The 24,759-nt window shown below is 36.2% G+C and overlaps 2 protein-coding genes and 1 pseudogene across 2 annotated transcripts; all 3 read left to right on the forward strand.

Annotated features, from left to right (window-relative positions):
• Positions 1-494: 494 nt before the first annotated feature.
• On the forward strand, positions 495-4,144 carry LOC132140427 (ectonucleoside triphosphate diphosphohydrolase 2-like; annotated as a pseudogene).
• Positions 4,145-4,757: 613 nt separating this feature from the next.
• On the forward strand, positions 4,758-14,896 carry nelfb (negative elongation factor complex member B). Its single transcript, XM_059550792.1, has 13 exons — positions 4,758-5,032; positions 9,624-9,784; positions 9,888-9,987; positions 10,199-10,429; positions 10,998-11,183; positions 11,491-11,603; positions 11,697-11,799; positions 12,808-12,903; positions 12,998-13,140; positions 13,214-13,320; positions 13,438-13,579; positions 13,711-13,819; positions 14,395-14,896. The coding sequence occupies exons 1-13, from the start codon at positions 4,931-4,933 to the stop codon at positions 14,551-14,553; spliced, it is 1,752 nt and encodes a 583-aa protein (XP_059406775.1). The 5' UTR covers positions 4,758-4,930; the 3' UTR covers positions 14,554-14,896.
• On the forward strand, positions 6,636-8,041 carry LOC132140428 (zinc finger BED domain-containing protein 4-like). Its single transcript, XM_059549208.1, has 2 exons — positions 6,636-7,211; positions 7,335-8,041. The coding sequence occupies exons 1-2, from the start codon at positions 6,786-6,788 to the stop codon at positions 7,773-7,775; spliced, it is 867 nt and encodes a 288-aa protein (XP_059405191.1). The 5' UTR covers positions 6,636-6,785; the 3' UTR covers positions 7,776-8,041.
• Positions 14,897-24,759: the final 9,863 nt, after the last annotated feature.

Consider the following 24,759-nt stretch of genomic DNA (forward strand, 5'->3'; position numbering starts at 1 on the left):
ACAGACTATTGACTGTTTAAAAAAAAAAAGAGCCCTTAAATGTCTTGAATCTGTTCACTTTTACTTATATTTATGTTTCCCCCAAGACTTTTAGATGCATAGGGCTTTCCCAAAAGCATATTGTCTATTGTTATTAATGAGGAACAACAAAAAAAATGTTTTTGCTCTAATGCCACCTAGTGTCAGATTGATATTTGTTTGCATGTCTGAGAAGTGTTGTGTCTTTGTTCTTCACAGTCTCTGACCTCTTTTTAAGGCACAAAAACAGTGATGCTTCTTCTGTTGACCCTTAAAAGTTTACTTTAACTACTACTATGTAAATATATCTTATCCCAGCAGTGCACTACATACAACCAACTGTGTGGACCATTTAAAAGCACTGACTGAGTTACCAAAGCAGAACATCAGGATACAGGTTTAACACACAATCAAAAAGTATAAAGTCATAACACACAATCAAATATAGTATAAGGTCAGCAGCAAAAAATAAATAAAAATCCACACTTTGGCAGTCAGATGTTTCATATAAGGATTACAATAACTAATACAGATGATATGGTTAGCATGCCTGAGCAGGTCTGACAGGTTGGTTAACTAACGTGTCAGAGACAGAAATCTACAACATCCTGACTGCAGTTGACTATAAAGTAGTCGTTCAGCAAATGTCAATGTTTTTTGTTTACAGTAGATTACAATGCAACTGCCAATATGTACCGCAATTGCAGCTCTGTTAATTTCATTTATAGGCATTCTTTTGCTCGTCATCAACACTGAAGAGATCAAAGGACAAGCACAGCTCATGGTAATGACACTTTTGATGTTCAAAGAAATAAAAAATAGGCTACAAATCTGAGGAAGACGACACAAAGCTGTCCAGACAGAGTTTTTATTGGATTTGACTATAGAAAAAAATCTGTCAGAAGGAAGATGAATCTCTTTCTGGCATTTGGCAGGCAGCCAATGACTCTCAACTGCCAACTTTAATGACACTCTGACTTGCTGCTTTTGACGCATGATTGCTGTTGCTCCTTCCATGAACAGATCAGAAACATTAAATTGATTCTTGTGAAAGCGCTTATAAATCTAATTGATTTGAAAGAACACTTAAGATATATTTTCATGCATTTATTTTGTTGTAATAAATAGCTGCAAAAAGTCAAATATGAGTGCTATCATCCCTAATTAAAAAGTCAGTGATTAGCTTTTTTTTTTAGCTTTGATTTTACTTGATTTTGACTTCGGTTGTGTTTGTTCTCAGTATGGAATCGTCCTGGATGCTGGATCTTCTCATACTTCTATGTTTATCTACAAATGGCCTGCAGACAAGGAGAATGGTACCGGCATAGTCAGTCAATACAGTGTCATGTGAAGGGTGAGTAAGTATAGTGGAAAAAAAAAATGCATAAAATCATCTCAGTTTCACATTTATCATTCATCTAAATTTTCAAAGTATCTTTCTATTTATTATTTTTCTCTCTCCTACCCAGGAGGTGGGATCTCCAGTTATGCGGATAACAAAGGAGGAGCAGCCAGTAGTCTTAAGGAATGCATGGAAAAAGCCATGCAGGAGATCCCAAAGTCAAGACACAAACTCACCCCTGTGTATCTCGGGGCCACAGCGGGCATGAGACTACTGCAGTGAGTCAGAAATATCAATGATTCATTTTAGATGTATATATTTAATATATTAGATGTTTTTTGTTTCTATCTTTTCTCAATGGCCACTGTCACAACAACAAATTGTTCAACAATGCTGTTTCACGTCACAAGTTTATACTCTGTAAAAGTTTGTGCTGATTAATAGATCGGAAAGCTACAAAATTAATCACAGATAATGAATATATTTATGTTTTTGTCCTATCACACAGTATTTCTAAACCTAAAGAGTCAGATGAGGTTCTGAAGGAAGTGGCAGACAAACTGAAGACCTACCCATTCAGCTTCAAAGGGGCCACCATCTTAAGTGGACAAGAGGAGGGAGCTTATGGATGGGTCACAGTCAACTACCTGCTTGAGAAATTTATTACGGTAAGGGCTGAAGTTTTTTGATGTTCAAAGATAAATATTTCAGAGAATATTTTAGATGCCACTTGATTTTATGTATACTCTCTCTCTATCTCATCCTTTGTTTCTCTAGTATGGTTTTGTGGGTCATTGGCTGTCTCCAGGCAGAGACACAGTTGGTGCGCTAGACTTGGGTGGAGCTTCTACTCAGATCACCTTTGAAACTAAACAGACGGTGGAGAACAAGGACAATCTGATGAATCTGTGGCTGTACGGACGAGACTATCAGATTTACACTCAGAGCTTTCTGTGTTATGGGAGAGATCAGGTGTTATTCAGACTGCTGGCACTTCTGATGAAGGTTAAGTGCAGACCTTTAGTCTAAATGATTAAGCTGATTAACTGATTTGATCATATTTAGAGTGTATCTTCTGATGTTTTCTCTTTATATCTCATAGACTCAGGGTTCAGACCGCTCCATAGTTCACCCCTGCTATCCTGCAGGTTACAGTGACTCCGTGAAGCTGAGCAGTGTGTTCGATACTCCATGCAATAAAAGACAAACTCCTTATAAACCTGAAGATGTCCTGCAAATCAAAGGCACAGGGATCTATGATCAATGCCTGGGAAACGTTTCTCATCTCTTTTCCTTTAACAACTGTTCTTATTCTAGATGCTCTTTGGATAGAGTCTTCCAGCCCAACATTACTGGAAACTTTATGGTACGAGTTTGTAGAGTGCTTAATATGGAGCATTTAAACCCTTTGCATTCAGTTCTTTTGTATTGTTTTAAATATGCCGTAATGACTAAAATAATAACAAAACCAAATGATGCTCAGTTCTAATAACCTTTGGTCTTGCATACTTCCTTTAACGGAGATGAAACATTGTACAAAAATACTCTTACTTTACTCATGACTCATGGCTGCAACAATGCTACTGAATATATAGCATGAACAAGACAGCACGACAAGTATACGATTGCAAAATAAATGACTTTATTGAGTTGGTTCTTTTTAGTGAATAACAAACAAACAGTGCAGCCTGTAATTTGATTCCCTTTACTAATGTCTCCAATGAGTCAGTTCTTCTTAGTGAATCAAGCACTGCTTTGCATCCCTAGATGCGCTTCATTGTTTTAATGTGTTAAGGCCTACACTAGCTAATTCCTGTTTATTAGGTGCAGGCGTTTTCTGCCTTTTTCTACACTCATTCGTTCCTCCAGAAAGCTGCAGGCATCACCATAATGTCTCCAGCAGATTTAAAGGATGCCATCCGTGTTGTCTGCAACATGAGCTTTCAGGAGGTAAATCTAATTTGGAGCCCTGCAATTTTAAGTTGACTTGTCAGAACATTCTACAACAACCGATTAAGAGGACTTGCATTTTTCCTCTATGAAAATATATATAATTATAGGCATATTTTCACTGTGTATTGTTTGATTCAATCATTAACAACTGATGCAATATTGAAGCTGTTTTAGCTGTTTGTCTGTCAAGTGTTTTACCTTGTCAGACTTGTCAGAGTGAATAATTCCTAAGCCTAGTTTTTAATTAAACTTAAATGTGATGAAATGTAAAAAAAAATCCCCCCGGCAATATCTCTTTCTAACTTCCTCTCTCTCAGATGCAGAATAAGTTTCCTGATGAGGGGAACCATTTGAGGGATTACTGTGCAGATTCCATCCTTCTGCAGGTGCTCCTGATCAATAGATATGGCTTTGATGATCTCTCCTTCCCACACATCTCCTTTCGGGAGAAGGTAAGCCCTAAGGAAGACAGCTTTATATGCCGTTTTAAGTTATAGTTATTATATATGTCAACTTGTTACTTTGGTTTGCAGGCTGAAGACACTTCTGTCGGCTGGTCCCTTGGCTACATGCTAAGTTTAAGCAACTTGCTGCCAGCTGAAAATGTGCTTGTGAGAAAAACACTCCTCCCAGATGCCTGGCGTGCTGCTGTCTTCCTCTTCTCGGTCTTTCTTATTGCATCTATATTTTTTCTGCTGCGAACCTACCAGAAGAATGCCACTAAATTATGTTGTTGATCTTTATGCACTAAAGAGTTTTTCTGTCCTTACGGGAAAAGCTGTAAGTATTTGCAGCATATGAAAAAGTATAAACTTTTGTATTGACTCTTTTTTTTTTACGTCAGATTGTGTCAGTGTAATTTTGCAGTAAAATTGATATGGAAATAATAAAGACGTATAGTATAAAGTTGACATTAATTAATATGTAAAGACCTCTTCAGAAAAACAGAACCAGCACACTAAAATGTCAGAAATTCTATCTGGTCTTTAAAAGGCCTTGCTTCCACTTCTTAAGGACTTTGGTGAATGTGGAAATTTAAAACAAGGAAATATTTCTATTTTAGCCACCCACTGTTGCATAAAGCTCTTAGTTTCTGATCCTCAATCGCCTGAACAAAAGCCCATAGTTCATTGCATCTTTGTACTACACACAGTACTTATTATTACTTTTTATTTCTTATTTTGTTTTATTTTATTTTGTCCAAGAGTCAGAGTTGTAGTAAACTCTGTAATTGTTATAATAAAGACAAGTGTAATATTGCAATGGTAATGTTGTCTTTTTTCATTTATTAATTTTTTACTAACAAATAATTTAAATCACAGATGTTCTCTAAAATCTTTTAATAATGTTTTTTTAATGACAAGGGCATTTTAGTATTCACATGTACATAGCAATACTGGAGAATTTTTGGCACCAAGTCAGGAACACTTCTTAGGCGGAACCTTTTACGAAGTGTCAGAAACAACGGTCTGTTGACGACGTTGCACAGTTAGGAAGTGTGCGAATACAGATAACAACGAACAATGCAACTCTAGCCCACATCTGTTGTGTTACTGTTGTCACTGCATTGTATTTCATTTCGTTTTAATGCAGTTAAAACAGTGACAGCCACTCAAAATGTTCGCAGGGTTACCGGAGCTGGGAATATCCAATGGAGAAGATCTGAAAGAAACTCTCACTAACTGTACAGAACCCCTGAAAGCCATCGACCAGTTTCAGGTTAGAGCTTAATACACTTGGACAGCTACCTCTTTCTCTAAAACAGTCACAGTCTTTAAGTGTCTTGCATTCGGCATAAAACATTTCGCTCGCATGCAGAAGTCATCTTCATTGATTATAATGGGAGGGATCTAGTTTCTGGCGTAGCTTGCAGTATGACAGCATATGACAAAGTGATTAAACAGATGTCTATTTAAGCTTACTAATTCATATGTTACTGGTATTTATTTGAATCACTAGTACGTAATTCAATATGCCCTCTTCTAGCATCTAATTGTAGCTCATTACTAATAACTAAGAAATAAGTGCCTAATGAATAGCATTGTAAAAAAAGAGTGCAGTTGTAATAAGTGTGCAGTTAAAATCTTAAACATAATGTTATATATATATATATATATATATATATATATATATATATATATATATATATATATATATATATATATATATATATATATATATATTAGGGCTGTACTAGAATAATCGAATATTCGAATATTCGTTCGGTGGGGTGGCATTCGATTTTCAGTTTTGAGATTCGAATATTCTTTTTTTTTTTTTTCAACACGTGACTTCCGTCGCGGACTCATTCTCACTCATGCTTGAACCGCCCGTTGGCGAACGTAGTGATTTATTTCATCTCATACTGAATAGGTACAAAATGCCCAAGACCTCAGCTGTTTGGGAGCACTTTAAATTAAGTGAGGATGACAAGACAAAGGCAGTGTGTCAAATATGCGATTTGAAACTGGCCTACCACAACAGCACCACAAGTTTGAAAAATCACCTGAGTTCTGTAAGTAGCACGCGGCAAAAAAAAAACAAACAAAAAAAAAAACTGCTTTTATGCGCTTAATTTGCTATGATAAATAGGCTAATTGCAAATACGACACTATTTAAAAACATACAGCAGCACAGGCTAATAATAATTTGTTTATAGGTACATCCACAGGTATCGCAGCCATCAACATGCTCAACAAAACCCAAAACTTCACAGCAGATCCTGCAATTCCGAAAACCGTTAACAGAGAAAAGAAAGAGAGAGATAACAGATGCCATAGTGGAGTTTGTCGCTATGGATATGAGGCCCGTTAATGTAGTTGAAGGCGAAGGCTTCAGAAAATTAATGAAGATAATGGAGCCAGACTACACTGTCCCAAACCGTTCCAGTATTTCAAACACCCTGTCTCTTAAATACAGCGATCTGCGAGGCCAAATTTATGCTCTCGTTGAAAAAGCTACGGCCTTAAGTTTCACAACGGACATCTGGACTTCCGTGAGTATGGAGGCGTATATGGCTGTCACCTGTCACTTTATAACTCAGGAGTGGGAACTCTCTGCCTTCGTTTTGGAAACCAAAGCATTTGAGTCAAGCCATACAGGAGTCAACATTGCACAACAGCTTGGAGACGCGGCAGATGCATTCGCAATTCCAAATTACAAGCGAATAGCCGTTGTTCACGACAATGCCAGCAATATGAAGCTGTGCACCGAGACGCTGAATAAAGAACCGGAGAAATGGGGAACCGTTCAAGGGGTCTGCTGCTCAGGACACACGCTGCAACTATGCATAAATGAAGCTCTGAAACTGGACCGAATCCGTCGCACAGTTTCAGCTGCCAGGAATCTCGTAGGGCACTTCAAAAAAAGTGCCAAGGCTACAGCTGCTTTGAAAGAGAAACAAACGCAGCAGAACGTTGTACAACACAAACTCATTCAAGATGTTGCTACTCGTTGGAACTCTACGTATGAAATGCTTAACCGACTGGTGGAGCAGCGATGGCCAGTGACAGCTGTTTTGTCAGATCCCAGCATCACTAAGAAAGGAAATCGCACCCTTGACTTGACAGGAGACCAGTGGAAACTGGCACAAGAGACATCAGAATTACTTGGGCCCCTGCTCACACTCACAGAACTACTATCACAGGAGGCAAACTTGTCGTTGTCGGCAACAGTGCCAATGCTCTTTAACCTGAAGAAACGCCACCTGTCACCAGAAGAGGATGACAGCCCTGCCATCAGAGAAATGAAGAATACCCTTGTCAAGGAGATCGACAGCAGATGGGAACTGTTAAATTTGGAACCCACCAGCATCTATCTCCTTTCTTCAGCACTAGACGTGAGATTTAAGCACCTTAAATTCCTTGAGGATGAGAAGAAGGACCTGGTATACATTGAGGTTAGACTTATATTTTTATTACTACTATATAATAGTAAATAATTAAAATGTATTGTGATTATGCCACTAAGATTATTGTGTGCGCTACGCATAGATTAGACTAAGAAAATGCTATTTGTTTAGGTTGTCAGACTAGCTGAACATCTGCATCAGCAACAGATCGTTCGCAAGGGAGAAGAGCTGTCAGCAAGCCACGGAGAAGAGGAGACGGATGCGCCACCACCACCCGCCAAAAAAAAACAGCAGGAGATTTCAATGCTGATGCAGGCTGATGACGAAGAGGAAGAAGAACGCGGAGACAGCGCAAAGACAGAGATGGAGCAGTATTTGAGAGATGCTACTAAATTACAGTCGGGCCCACTGGCATGGTGGAAGCAAAACAGTGACCGCTACCCTAAACTGGCATTTGCAGCCAAACACCTTCTTTGCGTTCCGGCCACTTCAACTCCATCAGAGCGCATTTTCTCAAAAGCTGGCTACATCGTCAACAAGACCCGAAGTTCCCTTTTACCAGAAAATGTGGACAAACTCATCTTCCTCGCACACAACATGAAACGAGTATAGGTAGTTTCACAATAGTTTCCAACCACTGGGTTGCGATTTATATAAGTGTTTGAAAGAGCCTAAATATTTTTGTCATTGAAATGTGAGCTGTCTAGCTAGGCTAACATTACCTTGTTCTATTTAACCTATTACAGTTTATTCTATATAAGGGAGTGAATAAAATTTATTACAATTACTTTAAATTTAAATAGCCAACCCGTTACGGTGTCAGTAATTATTACATTTACGAATAATAAATGAATGTAGTTCAACGAACTGCAGGCTAATAATAATAAATTAAAAAAAACACCGCAACATGCTTTCAATAAAAGCATCGCGCATTTTAAAGATTTAAATTAACAAAAAGTCAGAATAAGACAAAATAAATCCCTTATATAGAATAAAACTAATTGTAATAGATATTACATTTTGTGTCATTTTAAAAACAATTCATTTATTCTTATTCAACTGTTTATAAGCATGCTACCGTGTTCTTTATTTATTACAGTTCGTTGAAATCACTGTGTGTTACTAATTTAATTTCTGTTTTGGGATTCATTTGTTTTAAAGAAATGTTCGTTATTAATACCTTATTAAAGTTCTTGCTCTCAACAGACTTTGTGTTTTGTATCACTTGTGCACTGTCCGTTTTCGGAGCATAAACCTGCCCGTGTAATGCGTACCGGAAACTGTTCTATTTAAAAGATTATTAAATGTTTATTAATATTTAAAGAATGTGTGCCACCTGATCATATTGCACCAAATGCAACACTGCACTCCACTGGGTCTGCCGCAACACATTTACGATGCCGAAGAGTGAAACGTGAAGTCGTGAAAGATGATACAAATGCAAACCGACACTATTATTATATATTTAGCCCCACCCACCGAAGCTTCGAATATTCGATATTGATTGCCACCTAAGCTTCGAAGCTCAAAAAATGGCATTCGAAACAGCCCTAATATATATATATATATATAACCTGTTCTTGCAGATACTATAGTATTAATTAAATAAAAGTCCTTTCAAGTGTATGTACAGTCCACATTACTGACTTAACACACTTGAGTACACTTAAAAAAAGTGTTTTGCAATATTGTCAATTTAAAAGTTTTACTTAAAAGTATGTTTAATCATTTTTTAAAATCTTTTGTACAATTAATTTGATGTGTTTTCCAACATACTGATGCACATGTAATTTGCTTGTTTATGATTTAATTAACTTAAGTGTGTTATTTGGTATTACATTTAAAGTTAATATATTAAAATTCTGTTAAATTGCAACTTCATCATTAAAAATATGTAATTACAAATATATTATAGTTTATATGTAGTTTCCTCAGAAATATTTTGGTAGCACTTTATTTTACAGTCCTGTTCCTCATGTACATACTATGTACTTATTATAGTAATTACAATAACTATGTAATAACTTGGTACTAACCCTGAACCTACTCCTAAACCTAACCCTACCCCATGTAGTTACCTTGTATTACCAGAACTTTCTTAGATAAATACACTGTAAGTACACTATAAGTACATGTTAGTACACGTACTGTAAAATAAAGTGCAACCAATATTTTAGTTTGCCATAAATGCCTGTCAGTACATTCAACAGTGCATTTTAACTATTTTTCACATACACTAACAGTAATTAGGAAATTACATATAAAAAGTGCTACTTCATCTGGCAAAAAAATAATAATAAATAAATTTAAAAAATCTGCTTATTGCAGTTAAGTGTCTGAAAACATATATTCAAGTATGCTTTAAAAGCATATTATTTCCATAAATAGTACCTTTCTAAAAAGTATGTTCGTGTTGTGTTGTGTCTTATGTTTTTAATACAACTGTATTGTCATTCACAGATGGAAAATGGCATATTGTTGCCAACTCTACAGTCAGCATTGCCTTTCCTGGACCTTCACGGGACTCCACGGCTGGAGTTTCATCAGTCAGTCTTTGATGAACTTCGAGAAAAGCTGATGGAGCGTGTTGCCACCATTGCAGAGGGCAAGGATGAGGACAGGTGAATGAAAATTTTGTTTTCGAACTTTTTTTTTTATACAGCAGATCATAATCATAACCAGCAGATAAAAATCATACTAATGCATCCCCTTAAATTCACACAGGTACATAAAGCTGGAAGAACTTCTTGAGAAAAGCTTCCCATTGGTGAAGATGCCATCCATACAGCCCATTGTCATGCGAGTGCTGAAACATCTGCCAAAGGTTTGAATGTGTTCTGTTCAATAACTTATTACTATAGTGGTTGGGTGTCAGATATATTTCAATATAGCACAGTATATTGACTCATTTTAAAACTTATTTTGCAGATTTCAGCCTTAGGAGTGCAATCTATTTTTTGATAAATGTATTATTATAGTTGTCATAGCAGTGCTTTTAGTTTCAACAGTGAAAATCTGTTTGCACTCTTATGCAGGTACCTGAGAAGAAGCTGAAGCAGGTGATGGCTGATAAAGAGCTGTACAAAGTCTGCGCAGTGGAGGTGAAGCGGCAGATTTGGCAAGACAATCAGGCTCTTTTCGGGGACGAGGTGTCTCCTCTATTGAAACAGTATATTGTGGAGAAGGAGGCGGCTCTTTTCAGCAGTGACCTCTCCATCCTTCACAACTTTTTCAGTCCTTCACCCAAAACACGGCGACAGGGTGAGGTAAGTGGCAGGTGTTTTTTCTTACACTATTGGAATTGATAGTCATTTTTTAAAACATAGAAATTTCAGCTGTAACTGTAATTTGCTCAACTAGATACAGAGTCTATATTAAAGTATGTTTATACTAAAGCAGAATGGGCCAGTCTAATAATCTTATCATTTAATTTGAAAACTATGACGGTGTTAATGTACTGTACTGTTTCTTTAATGAAATTCTAAAACATTAAAACCATTATTAAAAAACATCTAATTTTCTTGCAATACTATGCATACCTAAAAGCACACTTAAAAAAAATTAAGATTTAGCATAAGTAAATGTTTTTGTAATGTTGTATCAATGTTGTGTTAACAATAATCTTATGTTCTTAACTGACATACTAATGTCAGTTTTTATGTAATGTTAGCATGATGGTGATTTAGTGTTAATGTAATGCTGTGTCAATGGTATTGTAAAGGTTGGCTAATGTTATTCCTATGTATTTATTATTTGACAAACTTGTAATTTTGGTGATTGTTGAGCAAAAATCAACTGTGTCCACACTGTGATTTTGTTTTGTTTTTTTGTCAGGTGGTGTTGAAGCTTACTCAGATGATTGGGAAGAATGTGAAGCTCTATGATATGGTACTACAGTTCCTGCGGACACTATTCCTGCGCACACGTAATGTTCACTACTGCACCCTGCGAGCTGAGCTGCTCATGTCCCTCCATGACCTTGACATCAGCGAGATCTGTTCAGTTGACCCCTGTCACAAGGTGTGAAACCAGCTTCCTGTCTGTTTTCAACTGCAACTTCATGATTCAGCACCATTTATAGGGGCCTTCTATTTATCGTGTTTGTATAAAATGGTCAACTGTAAGTAACTGTTACAAAAAGGTAAAGGAACTGAGTTATTTATGAAAGCCAGACCTCAAAGCAGTGTTTTTGTTTTTTTATAAATTAAAACAATTAAAAACAGTTTGGAGCTATTGCAGTGTGATCATGTATCATAATGTTGACCACTTTTGATTCAAACACACCCTACAATGCAAAATCCTTGTCTCTGCTCTTAACCTTTGGTAGTTTTCTTGGTGTTTGGATGCCTGTATCAGGGAAAAGTTTGTGGATGCTAAACGTGCCCGAGAGTTACAAGGTTTCCTGGATGGGGTGAAGAAAGGGCAGGAACAAGTGTTAGGGTAAAAGATTCACCAATCCATACAGACATGAGGTAACATAGCTTAACCTTAAAAAATTAAAAATGTTAGACATTCTGTCTCTGTTTCTCACAGTGACCTGTCTATGATCCTCTGTGACCCATTTGCCTGTAACACACTAGTGTTGAGTACCGTGAGGAACCTTCAGGAGCTATTGAGCCAGGATGCCCTGCCCAGAGTAAGAGCTCAGTTGATTTTACATTATAGTAGACTTTTCTTTTGTGTAGTTATTGACAAAAAATATGCGGCAATTTAAATCGGTTGAGATGTTAAATGAGCTAAATGATCTCAATAGAGTTGGGTTGGTTGTTTATATGAATGTATCTCTGAGGGGGAAAAAGTTATCTTTAGAAAAGGTTCGATTACATTTTCTTTTCATTTTGCATCTGTATAATACATATTAAAGTACTCTTTGTTTACAGCAGTAATTAAGGAAATGCTATATTTCTGCTGTTCCAAAAGCGCCACCTGCTGTCAGAGAGTGAATTTGCATTCTCATTCAGCGCATCTGCTGTTTGTGTTCAGATGTTTTATGTAGTACAGTTTCACAAAGCTAAACTTTGTTTTGCATCAGGTTTGGAAATAATGCAATAGAATTTAAATCCCAAACTATGCAGCATCTTTGTTTGTAACATGATTAATATTCAGTGGTGGCCTCTAATTTCAGATTGAAAGAGCACAGACAAATCCTTAGTTTGTTTTTTTCATTATTAATTTATTTGATTTTGGGTTAGTTTTAAAATATATAGTTTTGTTTCATTTATAATTCAAATGTAATTTTGTAAAAAATGATGAAAAAAAAAGTAAAAAAATCATATTGTGGAATCAGTATCGTAAATCGTATCGCATCATGAGTTGAGTAAATTATTACATCCCTGTTGGTTCTTAAAATAAAGCTGAATTTAAAAGTAGAATATAAATATTAGATCAAAAGCTTAAACTTTACATGTTCAAATTGTAGAGTAAATTGTATAAATTCAATAAAGATGATAATATACAAAAATATTAAGTAAAAGCTAAATAAAATTATTAGAAAATAAAAATAAAGGACACACATCTTTTAAACTTAAAATATAAAATTAAAAGTTTATTTGAAATATAATCACATACAATTATAGCATAGAAATAATACTAAAATATCATTCTAATATTTAATGCTTTGAAATCACTCTGTTTTCATGCACAGGACAGCCCTGACCTTCTCCTTCTGCTGCGGATGCTTTCTCTTGGCCAGGGTGCCTGGGATATGATTGACAGCCAGGTTTTTAAAGAGCCCCGAATGGTAATTTTTACTCTTGGCATTCTTCAATACACTATAACCTAACATTTGAAATGGGTTTGTACACTTACTCAAGGCTGGTCTTGTTTACCATCAGGATTTGGAGGTGGTAACGCGCTTCCTGCCTGCCATGATGTCAATAGTGGTGGATGACTACACGTTCACTGTGGAGCAGAAACTGCCGAGTGAGGAGAAAACCTCTTTGACGTACCCCACCACGCTGCCTGAAACCTTCTCCAGGTATGCTCAACAGCTCAATATTTTCAGCAAACACTCAGTTTTCTAAAACGGATGGTATTTTTGTCTTGTCTAGGTATATACAGGAAAACAGGGTGGCATGTGAGATCGGTCTTTATTATGTGCTTCATATTGCCAAGCAGAGGAATAAAAATGCTTTACAGCGGCTTCTGCCTGCACTGGGTGAGACTCCACTCAGAGACTTTGGATTAATGGATCCATTAGTCAAAGCCTCTCAGACACTGATCGTGTGTGTGTGTGTGTGTGTGTGTGTGTGTGTGTGTGTGTGTCTGTGTGCAGTTGATACCTATAACGACATGGCATTTGGAGACATCTTTCTCCATCTTCTCACTGGTCATCTGACTCTGCTCTCTGATGAATTTGGATCAGAGGAGTTCTGTTCTGCAGTCTTTGATAACTTCCTCCTCACATCTTTCTCTAGGTCTGTATTACCTTTTTATAGACCAAATCCTTCAGTGCTTGGAAAGAAAATCATTTGTAGGATAAAAATCAAGGTTAATACTGTGACTCACTTCATTGCAGTTCTAGTATGTTTTTCGCTCTCGTTTGCAGTAAGGAGAATGTTCACCGACACTGTCTTCGCTTGCTGAATCATCTCCATCAGAAGGTGCTGGTGTCCTACATGGAAACCTTAATGAAGACGCTTGAACCACCAAAACAGGTATTAAACAGGAAACAGAATCAATGTGAATTTGCTGAAATATTGCCTAAATTACTGTAACTACTGATTAAAATTGTCAAATGTTAATGCAACAGCTCCGGTCCATTTTGCCATTTTGTCTATTTTATAATAGAGATTATAAAAAATACTATACGGAGTTTTAAAAAAAAGTGTAAGAGTTAAAAGACATGGATCAAACCAACCAGATATGAGCAGAGTTACTGTATTAATGTATGTTGGAATTCTGCAGCTGAACACAAATCTAAAAAATAAGTTGCAATAATGTAGGCTGATGCTTTTTCAGCAGAAGCATATACCATTGATTAACCAGAAGTAGTAGTATTTTATCCCCCCCCCCCCCATTGAAACAACATGCAATGATGACTTCTTTATAAAACCAGATTAAGAAAGTAAATGGAGTCAGTTTTGTTTTAATGTTGACTTTAAAGCTCGCTAGATGGCACCTTATCCACTTCTGTTCACAGATGTTAAAAGTATTCTCTGTTCCTCTATATATGGTTTCTCTAATGCTGACATTTTAGAAAGTAACCATGTTTTAATTCATGCTATTACAGAGCAGTGAGTCAGTGAAGGAGCTGTACACCCTGTTGAAGGAGAAGCTTGAAGCTTCTAAGAAAAGCCCCCCAGAGCCAGAGGAAGCCCCTTCTATGGATCTGGGCCTTCACCCTGTTGCTGTGCCCTCCACCCCCTCCACCCCTACAACCCCTCTTTGAGAGAGACTGGATGCCCTAGCCACTAGAGAGCAGCAACAGCAATCATGATCACATGGGGATCGACAGCGAGCCTTATGTTGTGAAGACTGACCTGAACATGTATAAAATCCAGTGCTGGTTATGAATTTTTTTCTTTTATAAGGGTCATTTTAAAAGCCTTTTCCATTTTGTTGGCTCAGCTCTTTTACCATTTAAATGTTTCTTTTAAGACAATTTAGTCTTGTTTCAATGTTGTATGAGTTCAAACATAGTCTCTTATGAACAGCATTTCATGGTTACGTATGTTGTGCTTTGGATTGTGTCAGTGACAAGCCCTAGTGTAAATAAAATAATTGGTAAGAAAGTTTACGGTCCTTGATATTGGAGCATTTTGAATGCATTAAACTTAACTGATTAGATGTTTTTTTTTTTTGCCCAACACTGTCCAAGCCAGATATCGTAAAAAAATGCAGCACAATCTGTCACTTCCATTCCTGTCACTCTCTTCTGCAAGCTAACTGCTGTCTCGCACCCACAACCAAATAGATAAATACAAAGTATTATAATTATTATCATTATAAAAATAATGAAAAAGCATTTAACAATATGCAAAATACATACTCAGTAACTGACTACCTTTATCACGGAATGCACTTTTTTTTTTACATAAGGTTTTTAAGGTCTAAGATGAATTATCTGTTGTTGCTTTCATTATGGGTGTTAAAATATGGCTATAAAAGTAGGCAAAACGTTTTCTTCAATAAGTAAAATTTCCCCCATTTTGAACCAGTCTAACACTAGTAGCAAAACCATTATTTTTTTGCATGCTCTGGTCAATTTTTTGACTTTGGCCTATTTTCTTTCCATAGCATGTATTCTTTCAGACTAGTGGGAAAAACTCTAAAGTACACAGATAAGATAAGATAAGATAAACTTTATTGTCCCAAAGGAAATTTGTTCTGGACACATACAATATGATATCTGCTATTTTATACGAATAACAGTGAACAACTAAACTGCACCCTACCTATTTTGCAACACACCTTTAATCATCATGTTCATATTTAGTTGCACACACTAAATAGAGAGAGAGAGAAATTAAAACATATATTATAATTGTTGACCTCTAGCTAACTTATCATTTAATGGTCAATGGGACAAAGGAGTTCTTAAAATGCATGAGCCTACACTGAGGAACCCTGAAGCGTCTTCCCGAGGGAAGAAGTTGGTACTCAGAGTGAAGGACATGAGTGGGATTTGAAATAATTATTTTGAGCCTGTTTAATAGCAGTTTCTTCAAAAAGAGCCTGAAGTGTGGGATACTGCTTAACTCCCATCATTTTCATGGCTCTCTGTGTTAGCCATGCAATCTGGGCTTTCAAATGTACACTAAGATTGCCAAACCAGACTGAGATGCCATATCAAAAAATGCTCAAGATTACAGCATGATAAAAGAGAAGAAACACTTTCTGGTTAGCACCAAATACCTTCAAATACATTTAAGTACTTTATTACATTTGACCTATTTGTGTCTGTTCATTTCAATTCCAAATACATATTTTTTTCACTTCCCGTAGAATGCACATTCCTAGAGGCCTTAACAGGTGTTTGTTCATATAACATTCAAACATAACGTTTATTAACAAATATTTTCTGATTCATGGAGCAATAAAACAAAATATATTTTTCCCTATTGTAAAAAGTAGCCTGTGTAAGCAGTATGTGTGCGAATTTTAAACCTGGCTTCATCGAATGTTAAGATGTCTGTTCTATGCAAATGGAGTCTTTTTAATGAGATAACGATTTAAATACACACAATCTAATTTTCTTTAGTTAACTATTAATTATTAGTTATTTGTTCTTCGATTCACCTGTGTACATAAATGCCCAGAACATTCTCTGTGCTGCTGTCTCCACCTAGTGTCTTGTAATGAGAGCCTGGCTCAGTGAATGGCCTTCTGTCTTGTGATGTTGTGGTGGTGCGTCATATGCAGTAGATCAGCGTAATCTGACAGGTAACCTCTACAGTCCCTCCTCTTACTGTCATAGCTCAACTTTTAATTGTCAGCTGCTATCAGTTGTGTAGTATCTATCTATCTATCTATCTATCTATCTATCTATCTATCTATCTATCTATCTATCTATCTATCTATCTATCTATCTATCTATCTATCTGTCTGTCTGTCTATCTATCTATCTATCTATCTATCTATCTATCTATCTATCTATCTATCTATCTATCTAATCTTGATAGCATTCAGTCAGATTTTTCTAGTCATCACCTGGTGGAAATTATGGTATATGGTGTTTCCCCATGGGAAATAAAATAACCGCAGTGATATTTAACATATTCCTCACTCTGCTAAAGTGTGTTTACTTTATAAAAGCACTGGTTGCAATAAATAGGAATTGAAACATGACCACATCTGAAACCAAGAAGATGCCAAGCGCCCACAGAGATGATGAGCTCTTCCTCTTTTTACTTCAGTTAAAAAAAGGCCTGTTATACTGTCTCGGTTTATGCAGCGGTTTTTGCACTATATCTGTTCCCATTAAGAGCATCACTCTTCTTTAGAAGAGCATTCAGTTCACATAAATGTATTTAACTGACGCTCTTATTTTATATCACAATGTTTCTTTGCTTTAAATTTCTCAAAATACAACTCTGGATATAACATTAAAAGTAAATACCAGTTTTTTTTAATATGGTCTCAGACATTTGTGAAAATTTAAAAGCATGTTTATTTTGAAAGTAGTTCCTGTCTTAGCATTTGTAGTTTGCAAGTCTCTTAGCCTGGAAGTTGTAGGAGCAGTTCCTGATGGGTTAGTTGCTTGTCCCTGTTCTGTCAGTTGGGACAACATCATACTTGCCACACAGCGCCTACGTTGCCTCATTTCATTATTCATCAAACGCAGGCAAAGACTGCTAGATCTTGCAGGTTTGCATTGCACAACATCAGAAAAATCAGGCCCTTTCTAACGGAGCATGCTGCTTGTCCAGGCCCTTGTCATTTCTAGGCTGGACTACTGCAATGCTCTTCTGGCTTGACTTTTATCAAACACAATCAAAGCTCTATAAATCATTCAGAATGCAGCAGACTCGTCTTCAACGAACCCAAAAGAGCCCATGTTACACCTCTCTTTATCTCAAGTTCAAGACACTGATGCTTGCGTATAGAACAGCCATACACTGAAAAAAACGTATTCTGATTAATTATTTTGTATAGTATTTCAAAATGTAACGCCAGGGCTTGTATCTATGGGCTTCTCTCTTGACGTCTCCCCAATTGCCTGCCAGCTTCTCCTCCTGTCTGTACGGTAATTTCTCTACTGTGCGACAGAGAGTCAAGTGGTTATGACGCAATCGTTAGCCTATTTTTACAAAAACTGTTTCTACGGGGCCATAATGTATAGAAGGTAATGGAGCCCTTTATACATTGTCGTGTATCTTTAGAAATAAATAATGGACAAATGGAGTCTTTACACGCCTCAGATGTAAAGTTATTCGCTGTCAAAGTGACGCCAAAATGAATGGGAGTCAATGGGATGCTAACGCAAGTGAAGTTCTGCTACAAGATGGTGGCACGCGGCCGACTTCAACTTCCGGTCGACTTCCTTCCCGCCTGGATTCAACGGAGACAAATGAAGTCAATTAGAAGCATGCACTTCCTGGGGGTCGAGTGTACTGCGCAGACTAAAACTGAGCTTGATGACGTAATTGTCACGTGAGCAACCTGTAAGTCTTCTAATCGCTGTGCCAAGGGAAATCTGAATCACCCACCGAATCTTGCAGAGAAGGCGAGCGTGAACAGGAGCACATTTTGGTATTTTTGCTTCTACAGGACCATAACGATACAACGTAATGGAGCCTTTTATAAATTTTCGTGTTTCTTTAGAAATAATTAATCGACAAATGGAGTCTTTAAACGCCTCAGATGTAAAGTTATTCGCTGTCAAAGTGACGCCAAAATGAATGGGAGTCAATGGGATGCTAACAGCAGGTGGGGGTCCGCTAGCCAATAAAAAGAAATTTCAAAAATAAAATAAATAATAATAAACTTAGTAGTGATTCTTTAAATCCTGTTTATCAACTCTTTGAGATACTTAATCTGTGAAACATTTCTATAGCCACATCTTTATTTAACAATGTCTGAAATGAGATCTGATTTATTTCTATATTAAGTGCTTCTGTAAGTTGTAATCTTTCGTTGTCATATCTTTTACATTTTATTAAAATAGGTTCAACTGTTTCAGGAAAATCACATTTAACACAAAGTCCAGACACATGTTTTTCCTCTTATAAATAATGACTGATTAAGTGCAATGTGTCCAATTCTATGGTGAGATATTATGCTGTCTTCCTTTCTATTCCCAAAATTCTCCTTTCATTTCCAACTGTTCTTTGAATATTAGATAAATGCCGTCCTTTATTCTCATCACCCCATTTAATTTGCCACGTATCTTTTTATGTTTTTTTTTTTTTTTTAATTAGCCATTTTTATTTCTAATTTACTCATTGGAGTATCAAATTCGATGTCTGACATTTTAATGTTTTTATCTGATCCACTACTTTATTACCTTCTATTCCTATACGTGCAGGTATCCATACAAAATAACTATTTGTTTTTGTTTGAATTCTGAACAAACTCTGTAAAATGACTGACAAAATGTCATGTCTAGTTGAAGATTTGCCACTCTTTAAACTTGATAGTGCTGAAAATGAGTCGGAACATATGACTACTTTAGGTATATTAACGTGTTCAACCCACTGAAGAGCCAAAAATATAGCAATCATTTCTGTAGTATAAACTGACAGATGATTAGATGTTCTTTTTGCTATTCTATACCTAACCCTTGGAATATATATAGCTGCTGCTGCTGCTGCTGCTGCATGGACTGTTTCAGGATCTTTAGATGCATCTATGTATATGAGTTACTTTAAAACTAGGTGTTGTTTTATTTTATTAATAATAAGCCACTCACACTTACTTTAGCAGCCTAAATCCTTTAATATGTTTTTTATGTTGTCAATATTAACTTCTGGCATTGCTATATCAGTTTAAACCCTGTACACGCATACAAATATTAAACAGGAATGAATGTGCTAAGTCAAGATTTTCTTGCCAAAGAAACTTTTACAATATTACACGAAAGGCTAAATATTTCATCTCAAGTAGTGCATAGAAACACATCTGGTGTCTGGCATCTGACGTCTTTGTGTTTACTGTTACGACCATGTCTGCGAAGATTGTAAAACATCTAAAGGTTTTTCGGGGTTTGCAACTCAAATTGTAAGCTAATTAGTTTTGAGTGGTTCTGGCATTGTAAATGGTAATGCTGCAGGTTAGCTAAAGTTCAAAAACAATTTTGTGTATTCAGTGATCAAAGGGTGACAATTTCAACTTTATGACCTGTGAGCGCGAGGTTAGCTGAAAGTTCATTTACTGGTCAAAAGGATGTTTGATCTTTTAACAAGTCAAACCATAGGAAAATGTTGTTTGACAAAATGTTGTTAACCTAAACATTAACGTACTGAGAATGCAAACAAGTACACAAAGACAAGCAAACAAACAAAATACACACACACACACACACACACACACACACACACACACACACACACACACTCACATAAACACACAAACATAAACATGCAGAAAACATGAACATGCAAGCAAAATAAATAAAATGTTTTGCTTTCATGTAGGATTCATGTCCGCACTTTGTTTTTAGTAAGTAAGAGTCCAGAGACAAAAGAAAATAGATGCATGAAGAAAAACATATATTCATATATTTTTATATTTTTTCTTAAGTGTTTTATTTATTTTACATTTATTTTGCTTTATGATGTACAGAGTGTGAACAAAAATTGAGTGTAATCTCAGACCGTACTTGTAAACCTACCAGTAATGTATGCCTTTCTGTGTTCAAAGCAACCAATGTTTTTTACTTTAAAATTAGGTTAACCTATACAATTTTATTTTTTCATCTCAACAAAAGTTCTTGTTGGAAAGATAATGAACGAAACACTGACTCGTTCACGAGTCAAGAACCAGTTGCATCGTTTTCGGATCACCAGTAGTTCTTTCGGACAGTTTGATTCAATAAACCGGTTGAAGAAAACGGTTCACCGGTTCTTTTGCGCTCAACGTAATTGCGTCATTGGCGATGATTGCCCTTGATTCAAGCCTTCGGTTTACCTGCGCTCAGTGGCGAACTGGGACAATAAATCAGGCCGGGAATTTGACTCCATCCCAGGCCACCTCTGTTGCTGCAGTCCGCACCACCCAGTTCATGTGTCCCCCAGACTGCTAAACTCTTTGGCTCTTTCAGTCAATTATTTATTTATTTTTTTAATGAAAGCATCTGTCTGCCAAATGATTATGTAAATATTAGGGTGGAACAGTTCAACTTTTTCACAGTTTGGTTTCACGGTTTTAGAGTCACAGTTTTGGTATAGTTGTATGTGCTATGTTTATGGAAAAACTATACTATTATATTATTAGAATATTATTAAGAATTTTCTAACTACAAGCAACAGCAAAAATAAATACAATAGAGTAAAGATACTAATAAAATAAACTGACTTTCAGGTTTTTTTAGGTAGATCTTGCATTAGTTTTTAAGTACAGAAATTAAAGTAATCAAATGTAAAACAACATTGCATTTTGGACTATAAATTAAAGATTATTCTTTATTAAAGTAAAAAAAAAGCGTTTTAATCAAGAGCAGTGAGTGATTTATTGGTTGTTGCTGTTCGATTAATATAAAGACTGACACTTTAAGAGAATGCACTGATACAGTGTTCGTATTAGTATTGAACAAGAGTGAATGATTTGTAGAGTTTTTTTTTCATCGCTGTTGTTGTAATGGCTGGGAATCCAGAATGCGCATGCATAAACAGAAACGTATATTATTTGAACCCTGTTTGTTTTACGTGTTATTTATAGTAAACCATATTAAAGATGCTTTGTCAGATTTAAGTTGAACAGCGGTCCCAGCGCGTGCCGAACCGTGTGTGGTAAACTGAACGGTTGCCTCGTGTAAATATAAATGTAATTCTGACCGACCTGCTCCCTTACTGGCGAAAATGGCTGGGATTTTGCAGCAACCAGCTGCGTCTGTGGCCAGGGCTTTTCTCCTCTCTCTCTGCTCTTCCTTTGTGTTTATGCTCCATTTTTTGCGCGATTTTCTAAGATAAAGCCTACGTTACCTCTGGATATAGCCAATTAGGCAGTGCTTCGCTAATGTTTGGTCATGTGGTGGTGTCATTTTCACTCCGCGATCGGTTGATTCGTACATTCATAAGACCGTCAATTAATTCGCAGTTGCATACCAGCCTATTGCACGTCAGCCTGATCGACTGCACAGCGGCACCCGGCAGGCCAGAATGACCGTCAGGCCACCGGGAAATGTCCCGGTGCTCCTGATGGCCAGTCCGCCCCTGCCTGCGCTCATAACATTAGCACAGAATCAGTTCAGAATCAATCACCAAAAGAATCATTTCGGTTCAGACGCTCTGTGTGTCGGTCTGCTTCATGCTGAATCTCACATGCGCACTATCATCAGCTCCTCATTTCTCGATTCGGACGCGTCTGACAGAAATGGTTCTTGACTCGAGAACGAGTCAGTCTATTGTTCATTATCTGGCTCGGCTCAGTGTTCATCTTCAGTTCTCTCTTCACAGCAGTTCAGTCAGTGTACTGTTTGAGTAAATGAATTACTCTGGGATATTGGTTTGTTTGAACTCAGAGGGAGTGTCAGCCACATTAAAAAAGTTAACAGCTTAAGTCATTTGTGGATTAATGCGTGTTGACTTGAACTGTTTAAAACGATTCAGTTCGAGTTGGTGAACTGGTTCAAAAAGATCCGGTTACATCGAATGATTCATTCGCGAACCGGATATCACAAACTGCTTTGTTTTGAACTCTCAACAACAGACACGGAAGAGAAGACAATGCTGAATAAAGTCGTAGTTTTTGCTATTTTTGGACCAAAATGTATTTTCAATGCTTAAAAAAATTCTAACTGACCCTCTGATGTCACATGGACTACTTTGATGATATTTTTCTTACCTTTCTGGACATGGATGGTATACCGTACACGCAGTTTCAGTGGAGGGACTGAGAGGTCTCGGACTAAATCTAAAATATCTTAAACTGTGTATCCGTCTCACTGGTTTGGAACGACATGAGGGTGAGTTATTCATGACATAATTTAGATTTTTGGGTGAACTATCCCTTTAAAATGTTAAGTTGGTTCAACTAAATTTTTAAATATAAATGAGCTTAAATGTTAAGTTAACACAACTTGAAATTACTTGGTAGATTATATAATGTTGAATATTTTAAGTAAAGAATGTTAAGTGAACTGAAATATTTAAGTTCATATAACAAGGATTATCTTGTTTATTTTAAGTAAATTTTTTCCAAGTTGGGTTTACTTAAAAAGTGTGTTGCAAAAATGGTGCATATATATTTTAAGTAAATCCAACATCAACAATCATCCAACAATCATTTTTACCAGTGTAGGCTCCACTTACTACTACGAATCTACATCCCCTCCAGAAGTCTGAGATTCGCTAGTGAGCGACGCCTTATGGTACCATCACAGAGAGGCTCAAAATAACTTTCCAGAACATTCTCGTTCACCATTCCTGGCTGGTGGAATGACTTCATCCTAAATTAAAAAAAATTTTTATTGCTTCTCTTTCTACCTTGAACAATGCCAAAAACTTTGTCTTACGAGCACTTCCTGTGTTATTTTAGCAGTAGGCCTAAAACAGTACTGCTGTTTGATATTGGAAAAAAGGTATTTTATTACATTATTAGTACATTATTTGAATTTATTAGCATAATCATGAACACATTGGTTTGTAGTACAAATAGTTTTACTGTTTACTGCAGTTTTAAAATCTTTTTATTTTATTTTATTGAATCGCACATTCACAGAAAATACCTTACGTCTGCATTGCAAAATAGTTGGATTAATGGCCATGATTTTTGAAATTAAATACCCAACAAACACATTTAGGCCTGACAAATAATATATATGCCTTTATGCTATAGTCTGATGTTTTGGACTAAAAACTTCACAGACTTTTAAAAAACATTTTTAATCAAATAAAATAAAGTTGGAAACTGTTTAGTGTGGGATTTGTATGCCATTCAAGCCATCCCCGGACTTTTATGACCTTTCACTTGATTTGTGGGTGGCATGAAGCCAGTATCATATCCTTTGCAGTTATAGGCTAAAGAAATACTCAGTTAAAAAGTGCAAAGATATTAGAAATTCAGACAAAGTGTGCATTTGATTACCTTTAAATATATGAAGCAGTTACATATGAAACTAACTGTGACTGTTGATAGAAAGACAGAAAGCATATAGGCCTAATGCATTTATTTTGATTCAGTTTCAATTCTGAATTTCAACCTTCTCAAATGATCTAATAATAGGGACACATTACTTTTTATCTTTCACTTTTACTGCACCCATATACAAAGTGATGAAACTCCTTAGTACGCTCTTCACAAGTTATGCTTTTGCAGTTCAGCAGTCAAGTTTGTGTGTGCCCATCTTGCAAGCTTTCGCACCTACATTGAAGATAGCATCAAACAAAATCCCTCAGATTAAATGGAAATATGATTTAAATATACACAGGAAGTCTTCAATGGCCATATATAATGCCTTACAGATGTATAGAGATTAATTCGTTCCATTGAGCTCCATCATTCAGGCTTCTCACAGATGGATTTAAAGGTAACAGAATGTGGTTATGTTTTCTTTGCAAATGTATTGTTTATACAAAATGTTATTTCAAAAATGTTTATTTTTTAATTTTGATTACCTTTTAAATTTAGATGTTACAATGCGATGAAGATAAGGGATCTTTTATATTCTCTCTGTACCTGTATCTTAAGGTGTTTTCACACTTTGTCCTCTTTATAAAACACCTTTATAGTTCTGTTTAGTGCAAAAGGCCTGGGGAACATTTTTCACGCTGCCATCTGATTTTTTGCAGTTGTAAAATACATGTGATATACATATATTTGCTGATATGATTTATGTCATTAATCCAAATTGCTGAATCTAAGGTTCTGTGTAAATTAACAGCAATTTGGTGGAATACCTAAATTCTGGTTTAAATTATGGTAAAGGTTTTTTTATTTTATTTTTTTTAATTGAAGGAACGTTTTGAAAGAATAGATTATGAATTCAAATGGAATG

The sequence above is a fragment of the Carassius carassius genome, chromosome 5 (assembly GCF_963082965.1).
Source record: "Carassius carassius chromosome 5, fCarCar2.1, whole genome shotgun sequence".
NCBI classification, from domain to species: domain Eukaryota; kingdom Metazoa; phylum Chordata; class Actinopteri; order Cypriniformes; family Cyprinidae; genus Carassius; species Carassius carassius.

Bases quoted from the DNA above. Each gene is read 5' to 3' on its own strand.
- nelfb (XM_059550792.1), top strand. From the start codon at position 4,931: ATGTTCGCAGGGTTACCGGAGCTGGGAATATCCAATGGAGAAGATCTG. The intron at 10,430-10,997 runs GTAAGTGGCAGG...TTTTTTTGTCAG, and splicing joins AAACACGGCGACAGGGTGAG to GTGGTGTTGAAGCTTACTCA. The intron at 12,904-12,997 runs GTAATTTTTACT...GTTTACCATCAG, and splicing joins TTTTTAAAGAGCCCCGAATG to GATTTGGAGGTGGTAACGCG.
- LOC132140428 (XM_059549208.1), top strand. From the start codon at position 6,786: ATGCTTAACCGACTGGTGGAGCAGCGATGGCCAGTGACAGCTGTTTTG. The intron at 7,212-7,334 runs GTTAGACTTATA...CTATTTGTTTAG, and splicing joins AGGACCTGGTATACATTGAG to GTTGTCAGACTAGCTGAACA.